Below are 19,534 nucleotides of genomic sequence, written 5' to 3' on the forward strand. Positions count from 1 at the left end.
AAAAAAAAAAGCTTATTTCCTGGTTTGACTTTACCAAGCATGCTGAGGTGTCATCTAGTTGCACCCAAACCCAGGAAATAAGTATTCTCACATTTAGGGGGGAAAAAATACATCATCAGAACTGTAGATGAATGTGTGTGTTCAGAATACATAATGTAAAAAGTACCAGGCATTTGCTGATCAAGGTGATCTAAATCACAATACTGAATTAATGTGAAAAAGGCTTCAGAAAGACTGAAGCTGCTTCGCTTTCCTTTCTCCACTCCCTCGTTTCTCTCTCAGGACCTCGACCCCCAACTGGTGTGTGTGTGTGTGTGTGTATGTGTGTGTTTTAAACAGACCTCATGCTCTTTAGCCAAGTGAGTCATTTTTTCAGAAGCTTCTGTGCCTCGCTTGCTTTAGAAAGTGTGATTACGGTGCTATGAGCTATTAATGTCACTCTCCTTTTGTGATGCAGGTTATTAAACCTTAATGGAAAATCTCAAAAGAGCAAAGAACGGATTTTAAACTCGCCTTAGCAGCCGAGCCCAGATCACACGACCTCCATCAAACACCAAGAAACTGCTTCAATACAAGTACAGAAACTGTAAGATCGCAGGAATAAACGGAAGATTCCGTCTCTCTCTCACTCTCTTCCTCTCGGTCTGTCTCTCTCTCCCTGTCTCTCTCTCTCACTGTCTCTGTGTTGGGTCTGTATTGACCTCTGACCTGTTTCCCAAAATGTCCTGGGTGGGAAAATTGGGGGTGCTTTGGGGTGTGTGTGTGTGTCTGTCTGTCTCTGGGGAGTGACTGTAGAATGTTTTTTTTTTTTTTTCCTGTAAGCTGTCATAATGCTTCATAAACAGATGGGGGAAATCAGTTCAGGAATTTGAACTTACTTTTGAAATTTTCTTGATGCATTTTAAAAGAAAATTCCTACCTTCTACTCAATACATTAAAAACGGGTCAATTTTTATTTTCTGAAGATTATCTAGCTACTTTAAATATTAGGCCTTTTGGTTTTATTTGTCGTAAAGTTTTTATTCCTTGACCTTCTACTCAAAAAACACAGTTGACATTTATACAGTGCCCTCCACTAATATTGGCACCCTTGGTAAATATGAGCAAAGAAAGCTGTGAAAAATTGTCTTTATTAATTCATATGAGGAAAAATGTATTTGAAGTGTATTCCCACTGATATTTTACATTTTTAGTACACCTGGTGGACTAGGAACCGGAAATTGTTCAACCATGACTTCCTGTATCATATGAGGAAACAGTTTTGCCAAATTCGCTTAATCATTCATAACAATGTGTAAGACCAAGGAATATAGCTGTGATGTGCGGCAAAAGGTTGCTGAGCTTCACAAAATGGGAAATTAAAGTATTAAGAATTAATGGCAATAATTAAGCAGTTTCCAGTCAACTGGAAATGTTATGAATCAACCTGTAATTGGACGTGTGTCTATATCGTCTCAACACACTGTGAAGAGGACGGTTCGAGTGGCCAAATAATCTCCAAGGATCACAGCTGGAGAATTGCAGATATTAGTTGCATCTTGGGGTCAGAAAGTCTCCAAAACTACAATCTGAAGTCACCTACATCACCACAAGTTGTTTGGAAGGATTTCAAGAAAAAAGCCTCTACTCTAGGGCTGCATGATTATGGCCAAAATGATAATCACGATTATTTTGATCAATATGGAGTTCACGATTATTTATCACGATTATTCATTGATTTTAGGGACAGCATATTTTTATTGCACTTTGACATTTAAATAAACAGACCGCTGCTTTCACATCCATGTTGTGCTACATTCCTGCTAATGTACAAATCTTTGCATCAAATTAGACTGATCCTTAAAGTGCGTCATCTCAGAGAAGCAAACTATCAATAAAATGGTACCCAAAATATAGGATAAGTAAAACTAAAAACGCCATTAACCAAATGAAAACAATTCAGGTGAATGCATAAAAGACAATAACGCCGTTTACAGGAGGAGAGACGCATCCAAATCACCCAATAGAGCGGTGACGCAGGGACGACGTCATTTTGTACCGGAACCCGGAAGTTATCATCACACCGGTTCCCTCGACAAAGACCCAATCGGATTTTCACATAGACTTTTGGATTATTGCAAAAAATAATCTCTGTGATCAACAAAAGTTTACAATATTAACACGTTTTGTGCATCAAGATAATTTTCACAAGTGAACACAACTTTTATGAAGTTTGAAACCTAAATACAATCTCCAGAAATAAACAGCTAACCGTACGCTATAAACGAACTACACCACGGTCGCTCGACTTCGTCACCATCACAGAGCTTCAGACTACTTTTCCCAACTTGATTTAAAACATTTTCCATAATACGAATTTACTCTTTGGATGAATCTTCATCCACGTTTTTTTTGGAAATTGTGCACAGCACACCTGAACCTGTTGACGTTTAGTGTCCTCGACAACGTCTGTAGTACCATTTAGGAACATGTTAGTGTCACAATTTCCCCTCGCACAAGTGCTGGAGCACGCTCGCTCTGAAACCTGAAGCGAAGCTCACAGCGCTAGCGCTAAAATGCTACTGCTGTTTCTGGGTTTTGGTGTTACAAAATGACGTCATCCCTGCACCACTCTATGGTGACTGGCTGTAAGTTTAGGAAGCACTTGATTTGATCTGCAGCGGAGTTTTCTATGAGCGGAGGACGGACTTTAAACATCAATATCGCAGTCGATCATGTTCATTTAATCGTGGGCAGTCAAAATCGTAATCGAGATCGATATTCAATTAATTGTGCAGCCCTACTCTACCCTCATCCTAAAACACATTCAAGCGTCTTCAGTTTGCCAAACCCTACTGGAACTTCAAATGGGATCGGGTTCTATGGTCAGATGAAACCAAAATAGAGCTTTTTGGCAATAAACACCAGAGGTGGTTTTGGCGCACACACAGAGAGGTAGCCATATGGAAAAGTACCTCATGCCCACGGTTAAATATGGTGGTGGCGCTTTAATGTTTTTGGGGCTGTTTAGGATGCATGGCATCATGGACTCATCAAATCATCAATCAAATATCAACAGATATTAAATGAAATCCTGACTGCCTCTGCCAGAAAGCTTAAAATGGGCCGTGGTTGGATCTTCCAGCAGGACCAAAACATACATCAAAATCAACACAAAAATTATTTACTGACCACAAAATCTAGGTCCTGCCATGGACATCCCAGTCCCCTGACTCGAACCCCATAGAAAACCTGTGAGGTGAACTGAAGAGGAGAGTCCACCAGCATGGACCTCAAAATTCTCCAACCTCATCAGGCATTATAGGAGAAGACTCAGAGCTGTTATCTTGGCAAAGGGAGCTAGCACAAAGTATGTTTTGTTTGCAATTGTTTGATATCCATGAGAGCAGACTATTTTTGTGATTTTTTTTTTTTTAAACAAAAGATCAAAAGGTTAAACAATAAGGACAATTTTTCACAGCCTTCTTTGCTCATATTTAACAAGGGTGCCAATATTAGTGGAGGGCACTGTAGGCTACGTGTTTCTTCTTCTTCTTCTTTTTTTTTTTTTTTGTATTGCAGTTTAGATTAATAACATTTGATTTATGTGACAAGCTACACAGGATAATAGCTGTCAACCCTCAATATGGGAACTCTATAGTGATGTAATATAATAATGGTGGTTTGTGATTTCCACCAGTGTAACAAAATAAAAATCACAGACCTCCTGGATGCTTCATGGAGCTTGCTAGAGTTTTACCTTAATATGAGTAAAGAAATTGTTTTTTGAAAGTATTTAAACTTTTCCAGATATTTTATATATTTTAGAATTTAAGAGGTCGGCCAACAGATGATTTTACCGATCTCGATAACCAAGTTTGGCAAGTACCTGCCGATAACCGATTAATCAGCCGATTAACGAAAATGAAATAAATAGATCATATATTCACTATTAATACATATTAAAGTGAATAAAAGATATACAACTAGTTTTCATGTGCTTTATTGGCAAATCCTTTTTTTTATTGCCAACTCAAGTACAAAGGAAGAGAAGTGTAAAAAAAAAAAAAAAGACCAAATGGAATAAAATGAAATACTAATCGGATAAATAAAAAAATAGTGCAAACAACATACATAAACATACAAATTAATTACAATATAAAGGCACTGTATACAGAATAATTGAAAAGAAGAAGGATAAATGAGTAAAATTACAGAATGAAAGTGAATTTGCAAATAAAGGTAAGGAAAGAATATAAAACATTAATAATATTGAAGAGAGAGAATGGTGAGGCGGATCACTCGCTGTCCCTCGTACTGTGGCAGGCCGAGACGTACAGTATTGTGCTGCTAATATACAGCAGTCTTTGTCTTCTCCTACAAGGAGGAGGAGTTTTTCACTGTTTGATAGATTGTCAGAAGTGTGTGTGTGTGTGTGTGTGTGAGAGAGTTTTTAATTTGGGCGTAGAAGTTTTCTCTGTGTATTTTGTGCATTCTGCTAGGAAGTGCAGTGTCAGTTGTGTTTTGGTTGCTGTGTAGGACACAACCTTTCTTCCTGTGGGAGCCATGTTTTCCTGTCTCTGCCTGTTTCTATTGCCGAGTCGTGTCCACTGAGGCTGTACCAAGTCAAGGTGGTTCTCAGTTTTGTTTTGTTTTATCTCACTGTGTACAGATAGTATTCCGTGGTGCACTGTCTTTTTAGGGCCAAATAGCATTGCATTTTACTCTGTTGTTGTGTTTGGGCTTCCCAATAGGTGATGTAGTGTTGTTTCATTTGCAATTTGATCAAATCTGATTTGTTTGACTTTATTGTTCTGGTCTAACGTGTCAGTCTCTCTCTCTCTCTCTCTCTCTCTCTCTCTCTCTCTCTCTCTATCTCTCTCTTCCACAGCCTTCTCTGTCCAGCATCCGTCACTCCCTCATACTTGCAGCTCTCCCCCTCTCTGAGTCCTCTGCTTTGTTTAGGTAGAGAGACCGTGAACTGAGAGCCGAGACATAAAATATGGCCTCTTTATTTTAATAACCTCCCTTTAAGATCATGTACACACACACGCTCTTACCTTTACCCTACATGCTCTGTTAGTGTCAGTGTGGTGATAGAGCGGGACGTTGTTTTATTAAGGATGATCTTTGTCAAACATTCTCACTGCACGTCCTCTGTTTTCTCCGTTATTAATAAATGTTAATCCATTTTCCAGAGCTTGCAGTTCTTTATTTATACTTAAAGGCTCTCTTTAATAAAATACCTTTCGCCTTCGTCATATGCAGCGGTGGCTCTGGAAGTTAAAATGCACTTTAATTCGACAATGTTGAAATGACACAAGCCAACTCCTATGAAAGTTACAAACAGTGAAGGTTAGAATGAGGGTCGTGGTCAGCATTTGTAGCGTTTTGTGTCTTAACATCAAAAGAAAACTTCAAGAGAATGACTGTTGTTAGGAATGTTTATATAAGTGATAACAGTACTTCTTTAGTAAATAAAAAAAGCACATTAAATAATTGGCAGATTACTGGGGTTTAATAATAATAATAAACTTTATTTTTATATAGCACCTTTTAAAGCAGCTTCTCAAGACACTTTTCACAATAAGAAAATACCAAGAAAAATAAATAAAGGAATAAGAGGAGTAAAACACTTTAGGCTGTGCTGTTGTTGGAAAATATTCAGGGCTGATGTGGTAAGAGTAACTCCCCTTCACGTTGGGCCACAATACACACCACCCCATCATTGATTATTTCTCATTGTTTTATATCTTACATATTCATTCACACGTCTTTAAATACATGTAGTACATTGTAACTCCATCAATGCAAGCTAACACACCCAGTTATAATTAAAAACATATAATTAGGGAGTGTGGTACTTTGCTATAGACCTATATTTCTGATAACTTGATGACTCTGAGATTACGAGCAGGTTTTTAAAAAAGTCAGCAAAATATGTATTTAGTTACATACTTTAAACATATTTTTACTAAAACTATTGTAGAACGCCAACAACCGGGGTTCGTTCCTCAACTCCGGTGAGAGTGTGGAGTTTGATTTTATTCAGGGCATTGAAAATGTTTGATCAAGTCATGTTTGATGTACGAAAACAAGTGATGTTATTGTAAACCAATTCGATCACGCAGAACCGAAGCATGCATTTGAATGAAGTAAATTCAGTGAGCTTTTTTCTTTTTTTTTTTTCTCTAGTGTGTGGACTTTTGTGTTCACGTTAAACCCGTTTTTTCAATAGTGAAACCTTACATCTAAGAAAAGAACAGAAGTTTCCATTGGCGAGAAAGGAGAAGATGGAATTCATTCAATGCTACTTTCGAGGAAGGACATTCATATTTTCACATGCACACACGAATCGACTTTCTACACTGGGGGAAAAAACGTTCATTGAATTCTCACTCGTACCTGAGCTGAGAATTGAACCCCGGTCGCTGGGAAAATACAGAAACCACATTAGCGCTGTGCTATTCTAGCACACACGCGGTTTAGCCATGTTAATTTAAATACTATAGTTATAGTACCCGCACTGTGTGAATTGGTCACGCTCACTTTACATAATTCAATCTTGTAATTAGAAACTTGTTGAAATTCGATTTAGCAGACGCAATGCCATCACGTTTTGATGAGAAATGTAATATTTTTTTCCTTATATCTTTACACTTTTGCACAGTACTGTATGTCTAAAACCGATGAAAGCAAGCTGCTAGACTGTATGTTGTCGACTCTCAACTGCCTTTTACAGGGTTACTCTAAAATAATAAATAAATAAAATCACTAGATAGTAGCTTATAACATAAGTTAAGTGTAATAGCACTTGAAGCTGTTGTTGTTTTTAATAATGTTGTCCTGCCCCACCAAAACCTACTGTCATGAGCCACTGCTGCTCTCAATCACACTATGTCTACTTTAATGTTAAATTACTTATAATGTTTTGGTAACTGTAAAGTGATTCTGAATTGTGTCTAGAAATCTTACAGACTATTAGAAAGAATTCTGTTCAAATTTGGACAGAGACACTAAAGCCTATTGTATGAAATGTCTGAATCTGTACTGGCTGAAAGAACCTTCTGCATTATCCAGGACGCAGGATATAGGTAGGATATAGGAAAACCCCAGTAGAACCATTAAAGTTTAGCTTGCAGTCTTTCTTGCCTTCAAGGAGGACATTTTGTATTAAGTTTCATATAAACAGCCCAAGCTCATAGATATAACCATCACATATGGAAATATTACACATTTCACATACTTTACTTAATCATTTCATCCAGACAGCCTTACTGCATCTGAAGTGTACAGTATATATGCATTTATACATCTGTCATTCTCACAAACATAATCTGTGTCTGTCGTACTGCATGAACACATCACATCCTGTATACACATAAACATTCATGATGCAGCGAAGGCTGTTTGTAGAGCACTAATATTACCAAGGGAACCAAGTTCAAGCTTGTTTTCTCTCTGATTGAAGAGGACACTCAGGGTCCTGAGATATATTGCTCTACTTAAATAGCTCTGCTTTTAAACATTACTCAGGGACGTATGATGATGAAAAAAAGATTAGGTTTTCACAATTAGTCACTTTATCATTTTATTTAAAAACAAAATCCACTGATTAATTTTAAGGTAAACTTAGTCTTTTTTTTTGTACACTGTTAAATTCACAATTCTGATTGGTCAGAAGGTGTTGATTTTGATTTTTTTTTTAATAAAAAAATATTTTTAATGAGAAAGAAAACATACTTCCTGTCACATAGAAACATTACCATTCTCATTTTTTGTTATACATACATATACACACATACATGCATACATAGTGTAGAAAAGAAAAACAAACTTAGAGTACGAGAAAGGAATCTGGAATTACTGACGACTCCTTTCAGCTGTTCAGAATCGTTTCCTTCTTTTGGGAGTCAATAACTCTGTCGTGTGCTTTGATTTTTGAAACTTTGCAGATTTTTTACATTCACAACCAGCGATATAGCATACTACATGCAGGGTAATATCTGAAAAACCATAATAAGTGCACTTTAACAAAGAAAAATGTCTAAGCCAGTGTCATCAATTGCTGGACCACAGCAAAGTATCTTATTGCTATTATAATCAGAAGAACTGAACAACATGTGGAAAAAATGCCTGGTGTTTTTAATTTAAACTTTTTTTTTTTAACACGAACCATCATGGCTTCTGTCTCAGCTTGTTGCATTTATGTAAATAATTTACCCAAGTACATCTCAGAGAAGAGGGAAAGAGTTTTCACAGTTTGATTAGTGAAGTGACGACATGAGTTGTTAAAAACACAAAAAAAAGGATGATGGTGAAAACACAGTGTATAAAGATGACTGGACAGACAAGTATGTGTTTATTCTCCACTTTGAGTCCATGGCACTAGTCAAAAGTGTACCATGATTTCCAACATGGGGAAGTCTGAAAAGTTGTAGTTGTTGTTATTGTTAAAATTCTGATTCACAAATAAATGCACATATCGTGAATGAGTTTGTGTGTAAAACAGGAGCTTGTAACTGTGTGTATGTGCGTTTGTCTTCTGTATAGTTTAACGCCTACTGGATATGCTCACACTGTTGAGCGTGTGTGGGGGTGTTTTGAAGAAGCGTGACGACATCATGGTATTTGTGTAAGGAATGTAGTCTCATCGTTTATACCCTATGGAGAACAGGAAACCCTGTCGTACAGTCACAGAGACAGGCGGATGCGTTTATTGTAACATGTTATGCATACAGTCCCTTCTAAAAGTACTGGAAGGGCAAAGCCAATTCTGACATCACCAAACTGTTCCATTCTTCTTTTGTGATGCTTTTCCAGGCTTTACCATAACTGCTTTCAGTTGTTGTTAGTTTTTGCGGGTTTCTCCCTTCAGTCTCCTCCTCAGTCTCTGTATTTCTTCGTGAGTTCCTGCCTGGCTTTATGATTCTTAATGCTCATGAGTGGTTTGCATTTTGTGGTATGGCCTCTCACAAAGTTTATCAACTGGCGGCTGTGGGCCGGGGCGGTTGTGGCTCAGGTGGGCACAGCCGGGGCGGCTGTGGCTCAGGTGGTAGAGCGGGTTGTCCACTAATCGTAGGGTTGGCGGTTCGATTCCCGGTCCACATGACTCCACATGCCTGAGTGTCCTTGGGCAAGACACTGAACCCAACGTTGTTCCCGATGGCAAGTTAGCGCCTTGCATGGCAGCTCTGCTACCATTGGTGTGTGAGTGTGTGTGTGAATGGGTGACTGAGACACAGTGTAAAGCACTTTGGATAAAAGCGCTATATAAGTGCGCCATTTACCAACTGTTGTTGTTTTCCTTGGCCGACCTGTTCTGTGTTTGGTCGTTAGTACACCAGTGGTTTCTTTCTTTTTCAGGACATTCCAAATTGTTGTATTGGCTATGCACAATGCTTGTGCAATGGCTCTGATTAACTTTCCCTCTTTTCTCAGCTTCAAAATGGCTTGCTTTTCTCCCATAGAATTGAAACCCAGGGCTCAAACCAAGAGTAGACATTCAGAGCTAATTCTTTAAACAATCAATTTAACAGGGCACACCTGGGCAGCAAGAAACACCTATCAGTCACATGCTCCAATATTAACATCTAGATGTAATTGTGAGGAAATGAAAGCTAACATTTTGATCTATCATCTCATATTCATCTTTAGATCTCGAACGCAGATGTCTTCAGTGTATAGTGAAAACAATAGAATTGGCCTTGCTGTTCCAATACTTTCAAAGGGGTCTGTCTGTTCATATTGATACTATGTGTGAATATTTCATTAGTCAGTATAGTGCATAAGCTTTGTTAGATATTGCTTAAGAACTACTAATGAGACATTTTCAGAGCTTTAAATGAGCCTAATGAAACGGTTTCATCTGCTATGACCTACTTTAGTGAGGCAGTTCGTTAACAATCTATATTTTGCTCACTTCAAGACTCAAGAATAATATAGTCTTTATTTGATACTTAATGTGTAATATTTAATGAGTGTTTATGGAGGATGTTTTCTTCACTATTGCAGGGTGCATAAAACCATTTGCACACATTTATATACACACAGGCATGCATTCCGGTGGTCTGGGTATTGCTTCTGTGAGAATACTTAGTCTATAAAACCACACACTGATACAAGCGCCTCAGTTAACGACGTGTTTGTGCATTGAATGACCTTTAATTAGTGAGTGCAACAGAAAGCTGGTCACAAGTGCTATGAGAAACTGTGAACTGTGCTGAAGATTAGTTTCTCACTTGCTCACATGTTTATGCACACACACATACACACAGTTAAGTTACCTCACATTAATAGCTACTCTTCAGTTCTTCAGTGGTTCTGCTTTTGACATTTTGTCTACAGAAAAAAAAGACTTCTTTTGGAAGTGAAAATGACATTCAGCACTGTTGCATTCTCGATTCTGATTGGTCAGATGGTGTTGATAAATTTTCTGTCCCAGCAGCTCTGACCGTAGTTCCAGCTTTAGGTAAATCACAGGTTTATATTAATGCACTCGTTTTAATATGGCATTGTTTCTGTTAGAGGTTGACCGTTAGTCGATTTTACCAGTAAGTAAGTTGGGTAGTACCTGCTGATAACCGATTAATCAACTGCTAGTTTTTAAAATTGATACTGAATGAAAACATAACACTCAAATTAAAGTACTGCTGAACTTTATTACAAAAATAAACAGCACTAAGTGTACCATGAAAATATACTGTACTATTTTAAATTAAATAAATATTAATATATATTAACTATTAATAAATATTAAACTATTAATAAATATAAAAAATATACATAAAATAACGGAACCAAAAAGTAACACTCCAAATAACAAATACAAATAGAGACCTCCAAAATGAATAATAATAATAAAAAAAAAACACTTAACAAATAACACAACAAAATTTGTCAGTGTCAGTTTTTATGTCACCTCTAGAGGCCACTCTCTTACTGACAGCGGAACCGGGAAAAACTATAGGTGTGGATTTTTGCAGATAACCGATAGTTCTAGCAACCGGTTATCTGTGCCGATTAATCGATAAAACGTATCAATCAGTTGACCTCTAGTTTCTATTGAAATAAACTGATAATGATGAGGATAACAACTTACACAGGTCTTTAATCCATTTAATGTGTTCGAGACTCCAAATAAATAGATAAAATATACGTGGCCCGGTGCTGAGACCCACTGCTCTACCTGTCTATGTAGATCTATCACACAGCAGTAGATCTCTCAGGGCAACAGCAGCAGTAGTTATAAATAGATTACAGATAGTGTGTGTGTGTGTGTGTGTGTGTGTGTGTGTGTGTGTGTGTGTGTGTGTGTGTGTGTGTGTGTGTGTGTGTTGGTTCGGTATTGACCAAACACAACCAGAAATCAGCCTCACTTTCTCCAGGTAAGCTTACCTGGCCAGGTGAACAGCACTGTATTGTGGAGCTGTGGCGATCTCGGATCAGTTTCTGTACACAGCGCGGTCGTGTTGCACCTGATTAGGGTTTAGTCAGACATTAGGAAACTCTGCAATTTAGATGTCTGTAGCAGATAATTTGATCAAGTTTCTCCATTGAGGACCTAATTAGGAACTGTTCAGTGTGTTTTGTGGTCCTTGATCTTGATGTCCAGTTGCTCAGGCAGCTTTGCCTCTCAGACACAGGATGAGGTTGGAATTTGAGGTTGGTGCATATACTGTAGAAGATCAGTGGCAAGCAGATTTACATTTACGGCATTTGACAGACGCCCTTATCCACAGCGACTTACATTTATCTCCTTTACTTCAGCTGAGCAGTTGATGGTTAAGGGCTTTGCTCAAGGGAATTGAACTCAAGATCAGTAGTCCAATGGCTTAACCACTGAGCTCCCTGTGCCGGTGAAGCCACTGTTTCCCTGTGGAGAGAGCGGTGTCCTGTTGCTTTGGCACTGCATGCGACATTCACTCAAATTCAAACCTGACCCAGATTACGCAAACCTTTTCAAAGCACAACCAATAAGATGAGGCCTTATACGTGACGTAGCAAAAATGTGTGTTCTCCCACCTTCTGCAAAGGACTATGAATGATCAGTGATTTTAAACATGTCTTGATGAAGTAGCACCATATTTAAATCACTTTTAAATGAGTCACCTTATTGGTGACCAAAACGCTGATCATCAGAATGTGGCCTTAAAGAGCAGCACTGCATTCCGTGTGTGTGTGTGTGTGTGTGTGCACGCTATATACTGACTGATTCGCTCTCCCCTCCCACAGAGCCCTATTTAGTAGGGACCAGTCTTGGTGCATAGCATCCTTTTACCCTCAGAACAATGGACACATTTTTCCGCCGTCATTTCCGTGGGAAATGCCGCGAGGCAGTCAGGCGTCGGCGCACCAGCATGGCAGTGCCAGCAAGTAAAGTGCGGCGGCGTTCGAGCGCCGGCCTGCCCTCTGCAGACCTCATGCAGAGACGTAGGTCCAGCGTCCAACTTCAGGCAAATGTTGTGGTCCAAAAAAGCAGTGCTGACACCCAAAAAAACGCAGCCAAGGAGAAACACTGCAGCATTTCTGCTCAGCTGCTCGGCCCATCTCTTTTGCTTGCTAGCGTCATCCAAATGAGTGAAAAGAAGGAAATGGACGAAGGAAGTGAGGGAGGACAGGCCTCTGCCTCAGACTCGGAGAGCAACAGCAGCTGGGAGGAGCCTGAAGAATCAGAGGTTGAGTGCTGTGCATCGTGGTTACCTCAGAGTCTGTTAATAGCCGAGAGCATTCAGCCCCGCCCCTTCATCCGTGCGCCACGCTGTTTACGCCGAAACTCCTCCCACTTGCTTCCAGCTGAGGCCGTGTATCGTGGCCCTGGCTACTACGGGCTGTACGGGCGTTACCGGAGAAACAGCCAGGCATGGAGGGCAGCAAATGTGGGGGTGGGGCCTGCACGGGCAGGGAGGCGGAGCTCTATGGCACCTCGGGCCTACAGCATGAGCTCCCCCTGGTGGCAGGGGATGTACTACAATCCAGAGACGGACACATGGAGTGGGTTCCTCTCGTATGTGAAGGTTTAAGTATTTTGTGTGTGTGTGTGTGTGTGTGTTTGAGAAGATCTGAAGGTAGATATTTGTTGTTGGTAGAAGGTGAAGGTGTTTTTCAGGATATCAGGAACAATCCTTGCTGTATACTTACCACACACACACAAATGTACATAGTTCTTGTGTAGTTGTATATACTTTTGCCCCACATTCTCTCTCAAGTATTCGGTTGCTAATTAGATGAATATATTTCTGATCTGATCGGCTGTTGATCATCTCTTTTTGTTTCTTTCTCTTTGTGTGCACAGGAAGGCCATAGCTAAGTCAGGGCTCCAGCACCTGCCGTCTCAACCCAGCTGTTCACTACTGGCCAAGTGTGACTCGGACAGAGAGATACGCAGCACTGTGGACTGGAGCGTGAGTTAACACACCACACACACTTAGCCAAATGGCATAATAAACAATGAGGTGGACTTCTGTTACCGCACACAGTGATGCGTCGTGTTACCAGCACACTAATGTACAGTACACCAACGACAGGCTACATAATTTTGCACATCATGTGCCTGGCAGTCTGGGAAATCCCGTCATCATAGTGACTGAGTTCTGGCAAACAGATAAAAAAAGATTTTTAAAGAGTACCTATTATGCCCCTTTTTACAAGATATAATAAAAATCTCAAGTGTCCCCAGAATGTGTCTGAAGTGTCAGCTCAAAATACCCCATGGACCATTTATTTACCATGCTGTAAATGCCCCTTTTTGGGTGTTTTTGTGCGTGTCTCTTTAAATGCAAATGAGCTGCTGTGCCCCGCCCCCTTCCCAGAAGGGGGCTGTGCCTTTACAGCTCGTGCTTCGGATACTACAGCAACAACAAAGGCGGGTCAAAGTACATGTTGTTCGCGAGCAGCCAATGAAGACCAGAGGCGGGGTTTTTGTCACAAACCTACGTAGGTTAGTACAGGAAGTAAGCCTGGAAGTACTGACGAGCCGTTTCAGCTGTTCAGAATCGGTTCCTTGTTGTGGGAGACAACGCTTTGATTTTTGAAACTTTGCAAACTTTTTGCATTCACAAACAGTGATCTACTACATGAAAGGTAATATCTGAAAAAGCATAATAGGGCCACTTTAAAAAAAAACTGGTTTTGGCCAAAATTGGGTTTCTTGCCTATAACACACTCTGATGCCTCTACCTTCAGAATCCATCCATCCATCCATCTTCTATACCGCTTATCCTTTTCAGGGTCACGGGGAACCTGGAGCCTATCCCAGGGAGCATCGGGCACAATGCGGGGTACACCCTGGACAGGGTGCCAATTAGGGATGCACCAAATGTTCGGCAACCAAAATTATAATAAGTGAAAAAGCCGAATAAATTTGACCGAACAATGACGTGTTTGATGACGTGACCAAATAGCCTAGCAACCAGAGTGAGGCGCGCGAATGTCACGACCTCGATGAGGGGGCGCGCGCATGCAAGAGCTGTGGACACGTGCATTTGTTTTGTTTCTGTCACGTCGCGAGACGTAAGGGAGTAGAGTACGGAAGCAGGTAAAGACGTATTTATTTAAGGGCAGGCAGACAAATCCAGTATCTGCTATAATACTCCGCGAGGTGTACAGGGACGCGAGCGGTATATATCCCCAGTATAATCAGCCGTATAGAACCGAATAGAACCATTTTCTGCACTCTTGTCAATGCACTTTTTAATGCACTTTTTAGTTGTAGGCTACAGAGTGTTCCATTCTTTCAGCAGTCAGTTATAGGCCTAGCGTAGGCTATTCAAGGGGGGCTCAAAGATGACCACATCAAAATATTTTTATTTTACTCATTTATTTATTTAAAGTTATATTGTGCCTTGTTGGTAGCCTATGCCTGCTGGAATGAAAAAAAAATGTTCAGTGTTATATATATTTTGAAATTGTAGTTTTTGTAATTGATTTTTTTCTTTGAAAAGCAAGACAAAATAGTAAAAAACACATTTTGACTATTTAATTTATGCAATGGTGAAAAAAATGGCAAAATAAATGGAAAAAACGTGAAAAAACATGTTCGGTATTCGGCTTTCGGCCAAGTTTTTCTTTAGCTTCGGCTTCGGCCAAGAATTTTCATTTCGGTGCATCCCTAGTGCCAATCCATCGCAGGGCACACTCACATACACACTACCTTCAGAATCTATAAATATATTTCACCAAAATGACATGCAAAAGTTTTATTTACTTTTTAATCTTGCCTTGGCTTTCTGCCTGCAGAGGTCATGTGAGATAAGGAGCCAGTTAACACACACTGTGGTATAAACAATCTGTCTGTATACCTCATTAGCTGAGTATGATCTCCTCACACAGTGAATGTCACACTCTGATCAAGTTCTCAGATAGTTAAGAAACACACATTAGCTTAATCGGTTCAAGCAGTAATCGGATAAAGATCGCGTGCCACAGTGAAGTTTGAATCTTTAAATGCAACGTTGCATTTTGCTATATATAGGTCTGCAGCCTGCAGTTATCAGAACTGTGTACAGTAGAAAATGTCAAACTCTCATAATATGAAGGGCTTTCCCAGGTCACCACACAACTGTGCAAAGTGGAGCGTACACAGAGTTAACCCTTGTATTAGCTTACTATCTAGAAATGGATTTATCTGTTCCTCTAAGTCATCTGTTTTTATTTTATACTATGTGTAATTTAGTAAATGAATATTATAAAATGTACGGTGGTGCTTGAAAGTTTGTGAACCCTTTAGAATTTTGTACATGTCTGCATAAATACAAGCCCTAAAAGCAGATAAAGAGAACACAGTTAAACAAATGAGAGAAAAATATTATACTTGGGGAATTATTTATTGAGGGAAATGATCCAATTTGACATATCTGTGAGTGGCAAAAGTATGTCAACCTTTGCTTTCAGTATCTGGTGTGACCCCCTTTGTGCAGCAATAACTGCAACTAAACGTTTCCAGTAACTGTTGATCAGTCCTGCACATCGGCTTGGTCCTCCATTTTAGCCCGTTCCTCGGTACAGAACAGCTTCAACTCTGGGATGTTGGTGGTTTTCCTCACATTCACATACTTTTGCCACTCACAGATATATAATACTGGATCATTTTCCTCAATAAATAAATGACCAAGTATAATATTTTTGTCTCATTTGTTTAATTGGGTTCTATCTGTCTACTTTTAGGACTTGTGTGAAAATCTGATGATGTTTTAGTTCATGTTTATGCAGAAATATAGAAAATTCTGAAGGGTTCAAACTTTCAAGCACCACTGTAAATTATGATATTCTCATGCAGTACCTGTGTATCAGTACAGTCGGTCACTGTCTTGAACATTTTCACATTTAGTTGTCGATTTGGATGGAGACCATCGAGTGCTGTTACACATTCTCAGTCAGATTGCAGACTGGGATGTGACAGAACCATTCGAATACTTCCAGTTTCTTGATTTTGAACCATTCCAGTGTAGCTTTGGCAGTAAGCTACTGTCCTGTTGAATATCTGCTCCAGCCTCAAGTCTCATTTAGAGTGGAAAGGTTCTTATTCTAGGATTGCGCCCTGTATTTTCCTCCTGACCAGTTTCCCAGTCTCTGCTGATGAAATGTAACCTAATGCATAAATATATTGTTGCTTCAATAACAATATCAGTATTAGCAATTTTTATAGGAATATAAATAAGCCATCTGCATGATTTGGGATAATAATAGTCTAATGTGTGTTAATGGATGTGATGGAAGTAAACTCTCTTTGTTTCAGGTTTATAGAGGCAAGTCATTTTTAACACTTTCATTTCATCTCATTACATTCAGATTAAAATGATTCGCAATGTACTGTAAATATTCTTTTAACATAAATAAATAAAAAACGGTTTATTAGAACAGTGGCTCCTGACTCGGGTCATTTAACTACAGTGCAGTGCCCTCCACTAATATTGGCACCCTTGGAAAATATGAGTAAAGAAGGCTATGAAAAATTGTCTTTATTGTTGAAACTTTTGTTAAAACAATTTACAAAAATACTCTGCTCTCATAGATATCAAACAATTACAAACAAAGCACAGGGTTATTAAAAAAATCTTTATTAAATATAGGTGTGCAACAATTATTGGCACCCTTTAATCAGTACTTTGTGCTAGCTCCCTTTGCCAAGATAACGGCTCTGAGTCTTCTCCTATAATACCTGATGAGGTTGGAGAATACATTTACGTTTACGTTTACATGGACAACAATAATCCGATATTAAGACGATACTCTGAGTAAGAAACTAGCATGTAAACAGCGATTTTTAAAAAAATTTTATCTAAAGTCATACTCGAAGTAAACACAAAATGAATTAAGACGTGTGGAGTTTTCCTGTTTTAGTCGCATTATCGACCTGTATTACAGACATGTACACACCTTAATCACACTATTAACGTCATGTGGGAGTTTTCACCGCACTTTGCGACAGGACACGATCACACAAGGCAGCGCTCAACCGTTTTATGGCAAACAAGAAAGCACGGCTGCGTTCTAAACCGCGTATTTACCTGCTATATAGTAGGAGAAATACATGTATCTCGGCTACTATATAGACGGTAAGTATGTGGTTTGGGACGCAGCCCACGGCTTCAAGCAGTCGTCTATTAGCACGTACAGCATGACATAATTAGCTGCACTTGAAACGTTCGTAAAAATTAAAAATAAAAACACCCAAAACTGTATACGGTTCCATAACGAAGACGAACTGTATGTAGATACGTGAAATTCTGGAGGGAATGTTGGACATCGTGGCGTGGGGACGTAATGACGTGTGCTGTTAATCCATCTATGTTCTATAATATGCAAAACAAGAACATGAAAGGAGTATTCTAAAAGCGACGCACGTAAACACCTTTATCAGAATGTTGTCTTATTCAGAATAAGGTCAATAAATAGATTACTGCTGTCCATGTAAACGTAGTCAGTGTGTAGATATTTTTTAACTGATGTAGTATGTAGTTTACTTTTACCTCGAGACCACTAGACGACATCATGCTGCCATGTTATCTAATGCCCAGCCAGGAAGCAGTTTCATTTTCACACCCGAGTTCAGTTGAAGCAAAACTCGATTCACCGTTTTTAGGGGGACGAGAAGTGTGTATGGTCCATACCTGCGAAAATGGCTTTTACACTCAACCAAATAACTCTGAGTCTTTGAGCATGCAGGCAGCCTTGAGTCCAGAAAACAAGCCCAGTCATGCTGTAGAGTATCACTGGGTTGAAATATCGAAATTGTGTATTTGTGTTTGTGTGCAGGAGTCAGCACTGTATGGAGAGCACATCTGGTTCGAGACCAACGTCTCTGGGGATTTCTGTTATGTCGGAGAACAGCACTGCTACGCAAGGACACTGGTGCGTGTGCAAGTTTGTACATATATATATGTGTGTGTGTGTGTGTGTGTGTGTGTTTCAGCAAACAACTCCATTCTAATTCCAAACTTAATATGCTGAGAGAAAGAGAAAAAGAGATGCCGGTACAAGGGAAGTGAAGAAGAAAAAGCCTGGCAGAAAGAGGCAGACTGAGGATGAGAAACAGATCAGCATTTAGGAATGAAACAAGCGAAGAATGAGGGAAGAGGGGATGGGAGGAGATTAACGCTGGGTTCGCCAGGTTCTTACTTGATAATATCCAGTTAGATTTCTGTTTCCTCTCTGCGCTTAACCCAGCTCTCAGACAGCTGGTGGAAAAGAAGATACGATACCTGCTGAGATGAGATGGAACTCACTAGAGAACTAACCTGCTATGTGAAAAAGCTCTACTGTTAGCTTTGTAACATTTAGTAACTAACGAGTTAATTATCTATCTTAATTACATGTCTAAAAAGATTCCCAACTAGCAATCAATTTAGCACGTCCATGTCAGACTGCAGTGAAGAGCTGACATCGGGATTTTATGTTTGTAGCATACTTGTTAATAAATGTCATTAACCTTATTTTGCTCCCTGTAGTGTGACTCATCTCGAAAAGGAAGGTTTTTGATTTTGACTTGCATCTATATGCAGTTTCTCTCACCTCTATGTGTACTTCATTTCCTGGAGTCTAAAATAGATATTGACATGCAGCTGCAATATTTCATGCATTTGTGAATGTTAATTTACATGCTTAAATGTGATTTAGGACTTTACAAGTTTGAAATATATATATATATATATATATATATATATATATATATATATATATATATATATATAGATAGATAGATAGATAGATAGATAGATATAGATAGATAGATATATATATAGATATATGCAATCTTGCCTATAGGCATAATTGCATGATGTATTTGCAAGAATAAAAATGACTTAATTTTTCTTTCTTTTTTTAAAAAAATTCCTATAGGCCTCTGAATCAGAAGTAACACACTGCCCTCTGGAGGCTGAGTTTAACATTACATGCTTAACACTCATTACAGTCTTTACCTCTTCAGCTTATTTGTTTATAATCTTTTAATGAAGCAAGGAAAAGTCGTTTAATCCCATTTGACTAACAGCAAACTGATTCAGTTTGGCACAGAAAAAATTTCAGTAAAAAGTATTTCTTTATTCCTTTATTTTAT

General features: G+C 39.0%; 1 protein-coding gene across 9 annotated transcripts in view; it reads left to right on the top strand.

Moving 5' to 3' along the window:
* Window positions 1–19,534, top strand: part of dgkza (diacylglycerol kinase, zeta a) — a 175,594-nt gene that overhangs the window by 90,645 nt on the left and 65,415 nt on the right. For 6 of the 9 annotated variants that reach the window (XM_053616960.1, XM_053616961.1, XM_053616965.1 and 3 more), the window contains exons 2-3: window positions 13,274–13,382; window positions 18,235–18,330. In XM_053616960.1, coding sequence (XP_053472935.1) covers window positions 13,274–13,382; window positions 18,235–18,330 — 205 coding nt within the window. Of the gene's footprint in view, window positions 1–12,213; window positions 12,986–13,273; window positions 13,383–18,234; window positions 18,331–19,534 lie in introns of all 9 variants that reach the window. The other 3 variants (XM_053616957.1, XM_053616958.1, XM_053616959.1) reach the window with 1 other exon arrangement.

Source organism: Ictalurus furcatus, chromosome 27 (genome assembly GCF_023375685.1).
Source record: "Ictalurus furcatus strain D&B chromosome 27, Billie_1.0, whole genome shotgun sequence".
Lineage (NCBI taxonomy): Eukaryota > Metazoa > Chordata > Actinopteri > Siluriformes > Ictaluridae > Ictalurus > Ictalurus furcatus.